The sequence below is a fragment of the Giraffa tippelskirchi genome, chromosome 8 (assembly GCF_054371585.1).
Source record: "Giraffa tippelskirchi isolate mGirTip1 chromosome 8, T2T-mGirTip1v1.2.pri, whole genome shotgun sequence".
Taxonomy (NCBI): Eukaryota; Metazoa; Chordata; class Mammalia; order Artiodactyla; family Giraffidae; genus Giraffa; species Giraffa tippelskirchi.
In genome coordinates, this window is record NC_137282.1 from 94,880,119 (window position 1) to 94,894,483 (window position 14,365).

The following is a 14,365-nucleotide window of genomic DNA, read 5'->3' on the forward strand; positions in this document are numbered from 1 at the left end:
AAATCTAAAGCATATGCGTGCATGCTAAGTTGTTTCAGTCCTGTCTGATTCTGTGCGACCCTATGGACTGTAGCCCACCAGGCGCCTCTGTCCATGGAATTCTCCAGGCAAAAATACTAGAGTGGGTTGCCATTTCCTTCTCCACGGGATCTTCCCAACCTAAGGATCGAATCCGCGTCTCTTTTGTCTCCTGCATTGGCAAGGCGGGTTCTTTACCTCTAGCGCCACCTGGGATCCATAAAGATAAGAGAGCTATTTATGTGTAAAAGTTAAGATAAAAATCTTTGGATTTGTTTTATTTTCACACTGATTAAAAGAGAGGCTGAAAACCTTTGCGTTCAGACTTTCAAGGTGAAATTTAACTGGATCAACGGTTAAATTACTAAGCCAAGGGCGGTGAATTGTGCACTTCTTCTCTTGACCACAAGATGGCACCATTTCCGAGTCTTTGGAAGGCAAGCTTATGACTGCAACAGAGGGGAGTGCAACTAGCAACTGTTAAAAACGAAATTATAACAGCCAGCTAGAGATGCACTGCCTACCTGACACATTCAAGCTTCATTTTTTTTTCTGTAGAGGCAAAAACTGGAAAGTACCATTTAGATACAAATGATTACCGTTATTTGGCAGAGATCTTCAATTTCTTACAAAAATATTTTAGATATAGACTCAGTAGTTACTGATGATATGAGACGTGCAATTTTTCTACATTTTCAGACCATTTCATACGTCCTCCAACAAATATCTTCTTTAGCAAGAATTAGTTTGTTCAAAGTCATATTTAAGACAGACAGCTCGATTAAGCACTGGACACTCACCTTGGGAGAAACTTGACCTCTTTTCTGCTTCATGTCTTTGGCGAGCAACCGCATGACATCCTCCTTTGAAAATATAGGCAACATACTGGAATACAAACTATTTAGAAAAATCATAATATTAGGTGTGAATGTTTCTAGAGCTTCAGCTTGTCAAATTACATTCACTTTTAAAGCAAACAACCACCTCCAGAATATAAATTACACAATTCAATATTAGATTTAGAGTTCTGAACTACCTCTTGGTCCCAGACAGGTATTACAAAGAGTGACTTCGACAAGAAACCCCTTTAGGAAGCTGGGGCGAGGAAACGGAAGGGCGTTACTCACCCACAGAATCTCTTCTTCAGAGCGGACCCTCCTCCGGGCGGTGCGCTCTAGTTTCCACTCCATCTCTGGAGGCGTTTGTCCTAGCGGCTCGAGTGTAGCCTCTCCTCGACCGCTTTTGGTTTTGTCCCCCAAGTCTAAGCCAGTCTTAACGCTTAATCGTCAAACCTCAAGTCTAAGCCAGTCTTGACTCTTAATCGTCAAACCTCTGGAGTCTTGTCCCCTAGGACGATCATATTTCACTCCTGACCTCCATTTTCCTCCCACTCCTCCCACCTCTCGTAGAGCTTGGTCCCCAGAGTACCGTTTAAAAAGCCTGCTGGGCGGCCGCCGGAGCGGGAATCCCCCTACCCAACTTCTCATTGGCCAGCACTGCGGTGACGTCAGACTCCGGGAGGGATTCCCCCTGCGCGCGCCTGGGCCCTCCCTCCCTCCCGGCCGCGGCCTCGCCCCGCAGCCTCCAGCTCTTTGTCCGCGGAGGCGCGCTCCGAAGCGCCAAGCTTTGCCGCGAGCGGTGGCGGGTCTGAGCTGCGGCAGGCGCGGAGGGCTGGAGAGCCGCAGGAGGCGAGGGTGTTGGCGGGCAAAGAAGCGGGTTCTGTGAATCAACGTTCTTTCCATTCTAGAAACAAAAATGTTTCGTAATAACGGGCCCTGCACCCTTTTCCTCGGCCCCCACTTCTCATTCTCCAGCCCCATCTTGCTGCCTTTGAGTCATCGGAGGGGTACAGTAACTCTGGCCTCCGCTGTTTTGGCGATAATCACCGTTGTATAAGCAACTGAGTTTAGGCGTGTTACCCCAACGTGTTCATCAGCTCTCCCTCCACATTCAAACTAACTGGAAAACGTGGCAAGATTTCTATGCTGATAAGAAAGGGGGGAGCACTGACGTGTTTATTCAAGAAATTCTCCTTTGCTCTACGTGGTTAGCTTCTCTCAGTTGATCTTATGAGCTTTCTTCCCAAACAAGGGTTATTGAGTTGGTGAAAGAGCCTGCGACCTGATAAGGAGTGAAGACCCAGCAAGAGAGCTGAGCAGACTAGGGAATAAGTGATAAAGAAGAGAATGATATTGGGGGTTGAAGGAGGGGCTTGGGGAAAACGAAAAGGAGCCAGATGGGCTGTGCAGCCTCAGCTGCCACACCTGAGCTGCCAAGCTGCCAGGAGAGGAGAGCTGTGCCATATGGCAGGAGGGGAAACCGTCTGGGAAACCTCTGACAGTCTGAAAGCCTGCTCCCCCCACTCCTTTATCACCCACCTCCTCCCTGCCCCCCCACCCCAACTGACAATGAATTGAAAGGGTTAGTCACTTAGTCGTGTTCGACTCCTTGTGACCCCATGGACTGTAGCCCACCAAGCTCCTCTGTCCATGGAATTCTCCAGGCAAGCATACTGGGATGGGTTGGGGAGATCCCCCTTCTCCAGGGGATCTTTTCCCTCTAATACAACATATGAGTTTATGCATTTGATGGGGGGGGGGTTAACAAATTTCAGATAGTCAAAAGGGTCAGTGATTTTTAAAAAAAATCTAAACTCAGTCTCCTGCTTTCCTCCACACTGAAAGTAAGAGAAATGGCATCAAGGCTAAGACTCAATCTTAAGACAATTTTCCATCTACAATGATAAAAGTTAGGGGAAATGCTGCACAGGGTAACAATCTTCAAATGAGATTCATCAAAATTCTCACTAGTCAAATAACCCTTGGATTAAAAGATCTCAACTTCATCCACAAGAATTCTACTTTCCTTTCAGTGCATTCAAAGGATACTCATTCCAACTTCCAGTAAATCCTTTCAGCAAACATGGCGGCTAAATAAAGTGAAATATCATTGGATAAGAGTCAGATGTATTGTTGATTTGAAGGATTAGTTTTCAATACCAACTAAAAATAGCAATACATTGGAAATAATATTAAAGACTTTTTATCTTTGTTCTATTTTAAATACCATTTTACATTTACCCATTTATAAGAATGGGTACAAACTTGGGAGTAACAACCAATTCAGTTAATGAGCTTATAAATACATGTAAGACCCCATGTTCTGTACAAGTACTAAGGATAGCAAATTATTCATTTAGAATTCAGTTTTCTATGAGTAATATCTTCATAAATTCCACTGTAGCCACTAATTCCATGGTGTATCTCACAGCCTCCAAATGCCTTTTCCCCCTAATGTAAAGTAGAAAAATATTAGTCAAAATTTTCCTTTTAAAAGCTATTGTGCATTTTAAATATTCAGATTGAAATTTAACTTCAGAATGGAAACAGAAAAATCACCATTTTGCAAATATCACACACTATCCCAGTCAGAAGCCATGAATGCTAAAACTGGTGTGAATATGATGAGGATGTTTGCCTATGATTAAATACAAAAAGAAAACTCATGACTTTTCATTGGACAAACATGGCAGACACTACCTTCACTAAGTAATTGGTTAACCTCACCATTAATGACATAAACCTCATGTGCCTCTTGATATTGTGTACTTGGAAGGGGACAACATTACTTCTGTGATATTCTTGCCCCCCAAAATTATAACTTCAATAATGACAAAATACTAAATAAACCCAAATTGAAGGACATTTCAAAATAATTGGCCAGTAGTACTCTTCAAAAGTGTCAGACAGGAAGAAAGACTGAGAAACCGCCACAGATCAGAAGAAACTAATTAGACATGACAATTAAATGCATTATGAGATCCTGGATTGAAATCTGGACTGGGCGGGGGGGACATTTGTTGGATACTTGTAGAAATGTGAATAATATCTGTTAATTAGTTAATAGTGTAATATAATAGTAATGCTAATTTCTTGGCTATAATCATTTATTATTGGTATGTTTAATGTTACTATTTAGGGGAGTTGGATGAAGTATATAATGGGATTCTATCCATTTTTGTAACTTTTTCTAAGTCAAATTAATTCAAAATGAAACCTTAAAATTTTTCTAAATTAGTTTAACATTCATGTGGTTGTACAAATAGAAAAAACTATGATACAACAGTTTAGGAGATATACTCTATAAACATTTTATCTTAACTTTTTGTCAAATATGTTTTATGAATAACAGGCTAATGCAAATGTTCAGCGCCTGTGTAATTTACTATCCTCAAAATATCTTTGGGAGTGGATTTTGAAGGTAGATTTGTAATAATGAGAAAGGCTGTGAGGAAGATACCTTGGCAAAGGCCAGAGTCCACCTCGAAGGATTTGGAGTAAGAAGGTGACGGGGAAACAGGTGGTTTAGAGAGGCACAGAGAAGGGCGAGAGGGAAGAAGCTTTTCCGGGCTCATCTCTTGCTGGTGCTCTGAGTCTGAGCAGGGCTCTACCCATGGGAAGGAAAAGGATATCCAAGCTTCCCAAACGCAGAGGGTTTTGTTAATTACATGATCACATTTTCACTCTAAATGATAACAATGTTCAATATCTCAGAAATGTACAATGTACAAAGTAAACTCCCTTCACCCGCTCTCCCAAGCTACTATGCCTACCTTCAAAGCATCCTCAATTGTATTTAGAAATACAGTTTCCAAAGTATTTACACACGTACACATAAATAATCTGGCTCTGTGAAGCTTTCTACATAGATGGGATCTTACTATACTTATCCGCTTTGCACCTTGCTTTTTCTACTTCACTGATTTCAACTGCTTTCCCAGAAACGCAAACCGGAGAGCTCCCCAGCCCCAATTCCAACGGTCTGTTGGCGCGTCCCTCGGACCGCGGCTCCTCCCGCGCGGCTGGAGGCTGGTAGCGCGTCCACAGCCCGGCTCGCGCTCCAGCGCCCGCGCGCCCGCCCCACCCGTCCTGCCCGCGCGCGCGCGCCTAATGGGACAGAAGGGCGGTTGGTGTTTGCGCCAACGGTCCGGGGGCACGTGCCACGCCCGGTGAGGGGAAAGCCTGCGTGGGACCGGGGAGGAGCGGGGACGGTGGGTGTGCGGGTGCGAGACTGGATGAAGACGGACTTCAGATCTCTCCACTACGGAGGACGAGTGAGGGGAAATGGAGGGAAGGAGACCAATGCGTTCTGAGGGTGCTTTCTCCCCAAAATATATAGCTCAAAATACCGCGGGGGAAGAAATCAATGTATCCCCTTATAATTCAGACTATCAGTAGGACTCTAAAAACGTAACCTGTGAAGGTTCTAGCTCTGTAAAAGCGTCAATCAGAAGAGTAGCTCGTAGAGTACGTCACCTCCGGTTACTCGACGTTCTTTTTCAATTAACAGTAGTTCAAGTACATGCATGTTGTCCCCTTACTGAATGATTTCATAAGAGTTTGTCCCTTTAAAATGTTTTTCTCCATCCATACCCCAGTTAATGACGATGGAGAGTAAAGTCAGCAGCTGAAAGCATAAAAATCATATCACTTCACCTCCAACCACTTGACTCATTTTCCCCTTCTCTTTCTCGGCAGGGTAGCTCTTGCATACGGTATTAAGCTATTTCCCCACGATTTTAAGGGATGTAAAGTTAACTATCAAACCAAAATGAGAACAAATCTGTAAAACAACAAATGAAGTCAGGCATATGAACATGATACCCCCTCAAAGAAAAGAGGGCTCATAAAGGCTCTAGACCTGAAAATTCTTTTATTAGATATCCTACCAGCACTTCAAATACAACATAATCCAAAACAGAATTGAGAATCTTTCCCTATTCCCATCCTCCCCAAATAAGCTGTTCTTTTTGCTTGCACCTAGTTCCCAATATTGCTATCTTCCTTGTGGAGCAAAGTCAAAGTCACCCTTAACTCTCCCTTTACCATGTATCCAAATCCACTATCAAAGACAGTTTTTTCCCTCTGTAGTGTTGATTCTATCTGTCCTCTTTTTGAAGATTACAAGGACCTAAATGATAATTCAACCTCTAGTCTACTCCACCCCCGTTCATGTCACATGTTTATTTGCACCCAGCAACTACCATGCACTAGGCAAAGCAGTGGAGATCCAGTGACAAAGCTTTAAAAGGCAGTAAGCATCATCTTGATTACTATCATCAGCTAATCATATTTCTCCCTTGCCCCAAATCCCTGAAAGGATCTTCTTTACACACAGAATTAAGTTCTAAATTTTCTAGCTCAAATACAAGTCCTCATGATTTTAACATCTCTTTACCTTTCTTGCATCATCTCCCACAGTCCCACCAAAATATCTCTAGTCCTCCATGCTGTGGGTAATGCCCAGCACTGTCCTGCCTTCAGGCCTTTGCTGAGGGAACCTCACCTTAGAGTTCTTTTTCCCTATCTTCTCCTGGCAATCTGATCATAAAATTTCAGTTCCCATTTCCAAAAAGCCTTCTCAGATCTTCTTAGTTGGAATTTTTTCTCCTCCTTATGATCCCATAGCATATCTTTTGCACTGCTTGTCTACTTGATTCCAGCTTTTACATATGAGTGTGTGTGTGTGTTCTCCACTATATTGTAACCTTAAACTATTCAAGAATCTTGCTTTTTCATCTCTGTGTCCTCTTCAGAGAGTGGCTCACTGCCTTGCACATAGTAAACTTTGTACATCATTGTCTTTCAGTAAATGTTTGCTGAATTGATTTGCAGATTTGACATTAGGATCTTTCCCAAACCATGGAACTAGGATTTGTTGTTGTTGTTGTTGTTGTTGTTTAGTGCGTAAGTCATGTCTGACGCTTTGTTACCCCATGGACTGTAGCCCAGGCTCTTCTGCCCGTGGGATTTCCCAGGCAAAAATACTGGAGGGTGTTGCTATTTCCTTCTCCAGGGTATCTTCCCGACCCAGGGATTAAACCCGCGTTACCTGCTTGGCAGGCATATTCTTTACACTGAGTCACCTGGGAACTAGGATGATAGAGTCACAAAAGGAAGGTATTTGCTAATTGTGTGACTTGAAAATGTTATTTGGCCCCTGTGAGTCTCAAGTTCCTCATCTACAAAATGTGATAATTATTTTCTACTGTACAGATTTATGATGAGAACGAAGAGAAATTATGTAAGATCTCTAAGATAATAATTTTTTTCTTTTGAGATAAAGTAATGGCACTTAGCTGTCTAATTTAAAAGAGTGTTTGAATAATACATCTCTATAAAGCACTTGTCCAGAGAAGACTATCCTTGGGCCCAGACCCTACACATAGTAGATGGCTGACACATAGCAGATGGTCAATAAATATTATGTGAGTGAATACATTCTAAAATTCCAACCTCATTATCTAAATAGAAATATCCTAAATCAAAAGGAATCCATGTAGCTTCTCTGGTTTGATGATTATATCATTAGAATACTCATATATTCCAATTCTGTGCTCACCATGCAACCTTTTAAGACTTAAGCTTAAAGTTTGAGAAAAACTACCCTTGACAGGGACCTGCCCCTACTCTAGACAGTTACTCACCTGCAATTGGAAATGAATGGATTCTGATTTATCCTCCAGATTTGAGCTGGGGTAATGTAAATTAGTACCTCATAATTGTTCTGAACTGATAACATTTCTGGAGAAGTAGAATAGAAACTGGATGTGTGAAAAGGACAGTTGACTTCTAGTGCAAGCTAGACACTCTTGTTCTGCCATTAACTTGATTTTAGCCAAGTTACTCCTCTTCCAAAAGTCTGATTACTTATAAAATTAAGAGTTCTAATATTCTTTCCACCTCTGTATCATACTGTTCACCAATTAACAACTGAAGTAGGCACTAACAATTTGGTAATACTCTGCTTTAAGTCACAACTAGAGCAGAGACATTACTTTGCCAACAAAGGTCTGTCTAGTCAAAGCTATGGTTTTTCCAGTAGTCACATATGGATATGAGAGTTGGACTATAGAGAAAGCTGAGTGCCAAAGAATTGATGCTTTTGAACTGTGGTGTTAGAGAAGACTCTTGAGAGTCCCTTGGACTGCAAGGAGATCCAACCAGTCAGTCCTAAAGGAAATCAGTCCTGAATATTCATTGAAAGACTGATGCTGAAGCTGAAACTTCAATACTTTGGCTACCTGATGTGAAGAACTGACTCATTGGAAAAGACCCTGATGCTGGGTAAGACTGAAGGCAGGAGGAGAAGGGAACAACAGAGGATGAGATGGTTGGGTGGCATCACCGACTTGATGGACATGAGTTTGAGCAAGCTCCAGGAGTTGGTGATGGACAGGGAATCCTGGCATGCTGCAGTCCATGGGATTGAAAAGAGTCTGACACAGCTGAGCGACTGAACTGAGTCATCATCTCACCATGTCTGCAACACGAATGCCAATAAATTGATTAGGAGCAGAAACCCTAACATTTATCTTGGAAGACACTCCCCCAGGGGTCTCTCACATTCCTGCATATCTTGTTGAATATGCTAAGGATGGGAATGCAAGGTCTGGATAACTGGTAAACCATTTCTCAGAATTTATTTGCAACAAGCAGTCTTGAGGGATGGGGTAACCCTCCATCTGGAACAAAGAACAGGCTTTCTTCTGCTTACTGTAAAAGAAATAGATGCCTCAACTGAGCTTTCCTCTTCTCTAATGCAACCCACTGTGGGGGAAGGCATCTATTTGGACCCTTCACAGCATCCCTGTGGGATTTGGGGATAAGGTGAATTGATGTAAATATGATGTTCATGCCTCTTGCTGTGTTGTGAATAACAAAGTCCTTTATTCTTAAGAAAAAATTACAGCCATGTATGGCAATAGATGGGGCTTCCCTGGTAGCTCAGCTGGTAAAGAATCTGCCTGCAATGCAAGAGATATGGGTTCGATCCCTGGTTAGGAAGATCCCCTGGAGGAGAGCATGGCAACCCACTCCAGTATTCTTGCCTGGAGAATCCCCATGGGCAGAGGAGGCTGGCGGGATACAGTCCATGAGGTCGCAAAGAGTCAGACACGACTTCGCGACTAAGCACACACAGCACAGCATGGTGACAGATGTTAACCAGATTGATTGTGGTGTCATCTCCCAACATATACAAATATCAAATCATGTTGTACACCTGAAGCTAGTATAATGTTATATGTCAGTAATACTTCAACAAAAAAAATGTTAATTAAAAACAAAATCTTCTGTCTCTGCCAGCACCCATGCAATAGTAATAGGTTAATTTATCAGATTTAAATAGGATAAAATAAAATGGAAGACCTATAGCCTTAAGTGATAAGTTAATATGAGAGTGAAAGAGCGGAGAACCAAGTTTCATACAGCCATAGGTTTTTGATGTTTGCTCTTCTGTGTCAGTTTCATAGTCCGAGTACAAGACATCTGAAGATGGCTAGAAATTTAGATGTTAGAGAAGTTTAGTTAGCCCATGGGGTACTGACAAGATCAAAATTATTATTTCAATCTCTGCACAATTTATTTAGTTTGCTAGATTTATTTTTTAATTTTAAAAGTATTTAGATACCTACATTAGAAGTCAGTTAACGCAAATGTGACAGATAAGAATGTTAAAGGCTCAACAATACAATGCATTAAAAATTTGCATTCTAAATAGATGAAACTTGTTCTATGGTTCAAGTTTTCAATGTAATTCCATCTAAGCCATTATATCCTCTTAATCCTAATTAAAATAATGTGTTTAAAGGACCAACCTGGCCTATTATACTCTAAATCTTCTGATTTAACTTTTTAATTTTATTTATTACATACATTTTAATAAGAATGAAGTAGGTCACACTCAAGCATTCTACTTGATTTGTTTTTGTTTAAAATTCTCTATTGTTCTACTTAACAAATTAAGGCATTTCCAAAGACTAATGCTTGGTCTTCCTTTGTCTTCCTGGTTTTCCTTTTTCTTAGTAGCTACTATTGGTTCATTCTTACTAAGCTTTTGAAATGTTTAAATAGCATGCTGATAATCAGTTGACAGGCAGGGCGAGACCTAAAATTTGAAGTTTTTGCCAATTTCTGTATTATAAATATTTCCACCATTGCCTGTTCGAAGTTACCAACACGACATGCAGCAATGGGAAAAGGAGAGCAAATTGACGCATGGAGCACTGCAGATCAGCTCCAGCCCACCACTGGGGGGTTTCGTCTTAACACTATACCTGCCCTCCACAGGTAATCTCAACCTTGTTCATGGTGTCAGTTACCCATACCTAATCCAGCCAAATAAGCTTCACAAGCACCTCAGACTTTTACTAAGAGCAGACTAAAGACCCTCCCCCAAAATCTTGGCCTCCTCCAGTATTCACTAACTCAGTGAATGTGCTGTAATCCATCCAGTAATATAAGCCAGCACCCTTGATATCTCATTCCTTTTCCTTGTTTAATCCACTACCAGGTCCAATCAATTTTACCTCCTAAATTTTGCTCACTTTTCACAACCATCTTCTTAGTCTGAGGTACCATAAATTCTTTTTTTAATTGAAAGAAACAAAAGATGGTAAAATCACAAGAGTAAAATAAATGTGAAAAAAGACTTAAAAATTACAATGAATTTGATGCTTTTTCCCTAATTGGATGTATTTGCATTGAAAACATACAGATAGTTTGGAATTTTAATCTTTAAATGATCCTTTTCATTCACTCTCTTAGAAAAAGCACATGTAAGTTTCAAGAGGTCTTGTTCTGCTAATATCAAGAAATGAACAAAGCAACTTATGGATCATCTACAACCTAACAAAGTGAAACTTGGGACATAGAAGTGAATGTTGCTCAGTCATGTCCGACTCTTTATGACCCCCATGTACTATATGGTCCATGGAATTCTCCAGGCCAGAATACAAGACATAGAAGATTAGAGAAAAAGCTAAAGGTTTCCAAAGGAAGAGATGACGGAAAGTCTGGGATTTGAAGTCCTGTGGCTCAAATCTATTATGAGACTAAGACAAGAACCCACCACTCTGAGATGTCTTCAGCAAAGTGTGTGAGCATCTTCCTCTAACCAAGCTCTTGCTACAAATCTGTAGAGATGCAGCTATAAGTGACAATACCTGGGGCCCTAACAATAGCCATGACTGTCTGGCTACTCTCCCATAATCATTCTTCTTCTCTAACCCATTTTTTGTTTTAGTAAAGTCAGAGTGATCCCTTTAAGGATAGATCATGTCACTCCTCTGCTTAAGTCTTCCTAAAACCAGAATCTTCACAAGGCCAAAGGTTCCTGTATGATCTGGCCTCTGCTTTTCTCTCCAGCCTCACCTGGAAACACACACCCCTTTGCATTCTATTTGTAGTAACCTTTCCTTTTCTTAAAGAAACCATATTCCTTTCATCTTGAGATTTTCATATATTTCATTCCTCCTAATGCCCCTCCCTTTGACTATGTGGATCACAATAAACTGTGGAAAATTCTGAAAGAGATGGGAATACCAGACCACCTGACCTGTCTCTTGAGAAACCTGTATGCAGGTCAGGAAGCAACAGTTAGAACTGGACATGGAACAACAGACTGGTTCCAAATAGGAAAAGGAGGACGTCAAGGCTGTATATTGTCACCCTGCTTATTTAACTTATATGCAGAGTACATCATGAGAAACGCTGGGCTGGAAGAAACACAAGCTGGAATCAAGATTGCCAGGAGAAATATCAATAACCTCAGATATGCGGATGACACCACCCTTATGGCAGAGAGTGAAGAAGAACTAAAGAGCCTCTTGATGAAGGTGAAGGAGGAGAGTGAAAAAGTTGTCTTAAAGCTCAACCTTCAGAAAACTAAGATCATGGCATCTGGTCCCATCACTCCATGGGAAATAGATGGGGAAACAGTGGAAACAGTGTCAGACTTTATTTTTTTGGGCTCCAGAATCACTGCTGATGGTGACTGCAGCCATGAAATTAAAAGACGCTTACTCCTTGGAAGGAAGGTTATAACCTAGATAGCATATTTAAAAGCAGAGACATTACTTTGCCAACAAAAGTCCATCTAGTCAAGGCTATGGTTTTTCCAGTGGTCATGTATGGATGTGAGAGTTGGACAGTGAAGAAACCTGAGCGCCGCAGAATTGATGCTTTTGAACTGTGGTGTTGGAGAAGACTCTTGAGAGTCCCATGGACTGCAAGAAGATCCAATCAATCCATCCTAAAAGAGATCAATCCTGGGTGTTCATTGGAAGGTCTGATGTTGAAGCTGAAACTCCAATACTTTGGCCACCTCATGTGGGGGGTTGACTCATTGGAAAAGACCCTGATGCTGGGTAGGATTGGGGGCGGGAGGAGAAGGGGACGACAGAGGATGAGATGGTTGGATGGCATCACCGACTCGATGGACATGGGTTTGGGTAGACTCCGGGAGTTGGTGATGGACAGAGAGGCCTGGCGTGCTGCAATTCATGGGGTCGCAAAGAGTCGGACATGACTGAGCGACTGAACTGAACTGAACTGAATGCCCCTCCTCCTCAACCTAGTTAATTTCTTCCCTGATTCCAGAGTTCAAACATTACTTCCTGTCTTGACTTTTCAAACCATATCCCAGCCCCTAATTCTGATGCCAGAGTACCCTCTTCTTCTCCTGCTTAGGATTTATCATAATTCACCCCACCTCAAAGGAAGTGGTAAATATATGAGATTCAGGAAATCTTGGACAAGTTATTTAACTTCTCTTGTCCAGGAGACCTTGGACAAGATCTCAGCTTCAATTTTCCCGAATATAAAGCAAAGTTTAAATTAAAGCCTCTACCTTCTGTGCATAGCTCTCATTTCTATGATTCCAAGTAAAGGTTATTCCAGGAGGTAATATAATGTAGATATTAAGAAACTGGACTCTGGAGTCACCTTGGTTCCAATATCCCCTCTTCTTTATAATAATTTATATATTATGATCTAAGTATGATGTTCTGAAAGAAAATAAGTTAGAAACATTCACATTCCCTTTCTAGTCAATTTTTTAAATGCCCCACATCAAAATTTAAAAACTCTGCATTGAACACAGCCAGACAGAAAAAAATCAGACATTCTCATGATAATAGATTAAATTAAAACTAACATTGTCTTTATTATGCTTAATCACCAGGTATTTGACCTAGCTCAAATCAATAAGGATGCATTCACACTAAATTAAAATGAAACTTCTTCCTAAAGGTGGCACTGTGAACAAGGAAAAGTAATAAATCCACTAAATTTTTCAGGACTATCTTATGAGGTTAAAAAAAAAAAAAGCAGCATAATAGGCATCCTGGTACCTTTAATTTCTTACTTGCCATTTTTTTTCACTTTGATTCTTCAAATTTATTGTCAGTTGTAGGTGTACCCATTAGCTTTTTGAGTAAGTTTTTAGACTGATATTTTCTTGATTAAAAAAAACAACCAATAGCTGAAATTTATTGAATGCTAACTATGTTCAGCCACTGTACTACAAACTTCAGCAGTGAATTAAAGAAAGGAGGTTTTGGTTTGGTTTGGTCTGCACCACGCAGCATGTGGGATCTTAGTTCCCCCACTAGGGATCAAACCTGTGCTTCCTTGCAGGGAGAGCCTAGAGTCTTAACCACTGGACCACCAGGGAAGTCCCAGGAGCACTTTTAAAGTAATATTTAATTCACACAGCTCCAACCTACTTGATTTTGCTAGGGAATTGAAGCATTTATAAACTTGTTTCTCTGCTTACCACCTCCCACCCCAGGACAACATGTAAGGAGGCAAGGCAGGATGTTTGTTTTTATTAACAGGAAATTTGACTAAATAGCCTTTACTTTGTTACCTGCTACCAAACAAAAGTGAAGATCTCATCAAGGACATTTTCTGTTTCCTGTTGTTAAACACCAGTCAACGTGCACCAGAATCAGACCTACTTTATAGCAAGGTACAAGCCACCTAAATTATTTTGTCATCCAGTGTAGGAAGGTGTGAATCAAAAAACCTAAAACTTTACTGTTACCTTACTGCTCAAGAGGCTAGTACAATTTTAGAACAACCTTCAAAGTTTGAGAGCATAATTTGAGTACATGGATTGGCTGGCTGTGCACCACAGGGCCTACCATTCTTAATTTTTCTTGAGGTTTCATAGCTTTATCTCTTAGACATTAGTTTTTTTAAATTGCTCAGAAAACTTGAATTGGCTCACTATTATGGAAAACTTGCCCCTCAGCTGCAGCACAAGACTGTTAGACCATCACACTTAAGTGAAACACTTCCAACGGTGCTTATCCAATGAGTAAATATACCTGTGTAAATACAGAAGCATTTAGTTAACACTTCATACAGTTCAAATTAGCAACTTGGTCATAATTTCAACACAATTATGTTTACATTTCAGTAATACTATACACAATGACCTGATTTACTAGAGTAAGGCAGAGGAAAAGCTTCTTAAATTCTTCTTCACGGGAGTAGGAAAC

The 14,365-nt window shown here is 40.9% G+C and overlaps 1 protein-coding gene and 1 long non-coding RNA gene across 5 annotated transcripts in view; one reads left to right on the plus strand and one right to left on the minus strand.

Annotated features, from left to right (window-relative positions):
• CDC20B (cell division cycle 20B) overlaps positions 1 to 4,877 on the minus strand; it is an 86,754-nt gene extending 81,877 nt beyond the window's left edge. The window contains exons 1-3 of one of the 4 annotated variants that reach the window (XM_081517773.1): positions 4,631 to 4,877; positions 2,880 to 2,947; positions 819 to 915 (exon numbers count right to left, since the gene is read on the minus strand). In XM_081517773.1, the coding sequence (XP_081373899.1) occupies positions 819 to 915; positions 2,880 to 2,947; positions 4,631 to 4,693 (228 nt within the window). In that variant the 5' untranslated portion in view covers positions 4,694 to 4,877. Of the gene's footprint in view, positions 1 to 818; positions 916 to 1,145; positions 1,353 to 2,879; positions 2,948 to 3,046; positions 3,309 to 4,630 lie in introns of those variants that run through there. The other 3 variants (XM_081517774.1, XM_081517775.1, XR_014061472.1) reach the window with 3 other exon arrangements.
• A 2,602-nt stretch (positions 4,878 to 7,479) lies between these two features.
• On the plus strand, positions 7,480 to 13,085 carry LOC145516555 (uncharacterized). Its single transcript, XR_014061473.1, has 2 exons — positions 7,480 to 10,714; positions 12,376 to 13,085. It is a non-coding gene; the product is annotated as an uncharacterized LOC145516555 (long non-coding RNA).
• The last annotated feature ends 1,280 nt before the right edge of the window (positions 13,086 to 14,365 follow it).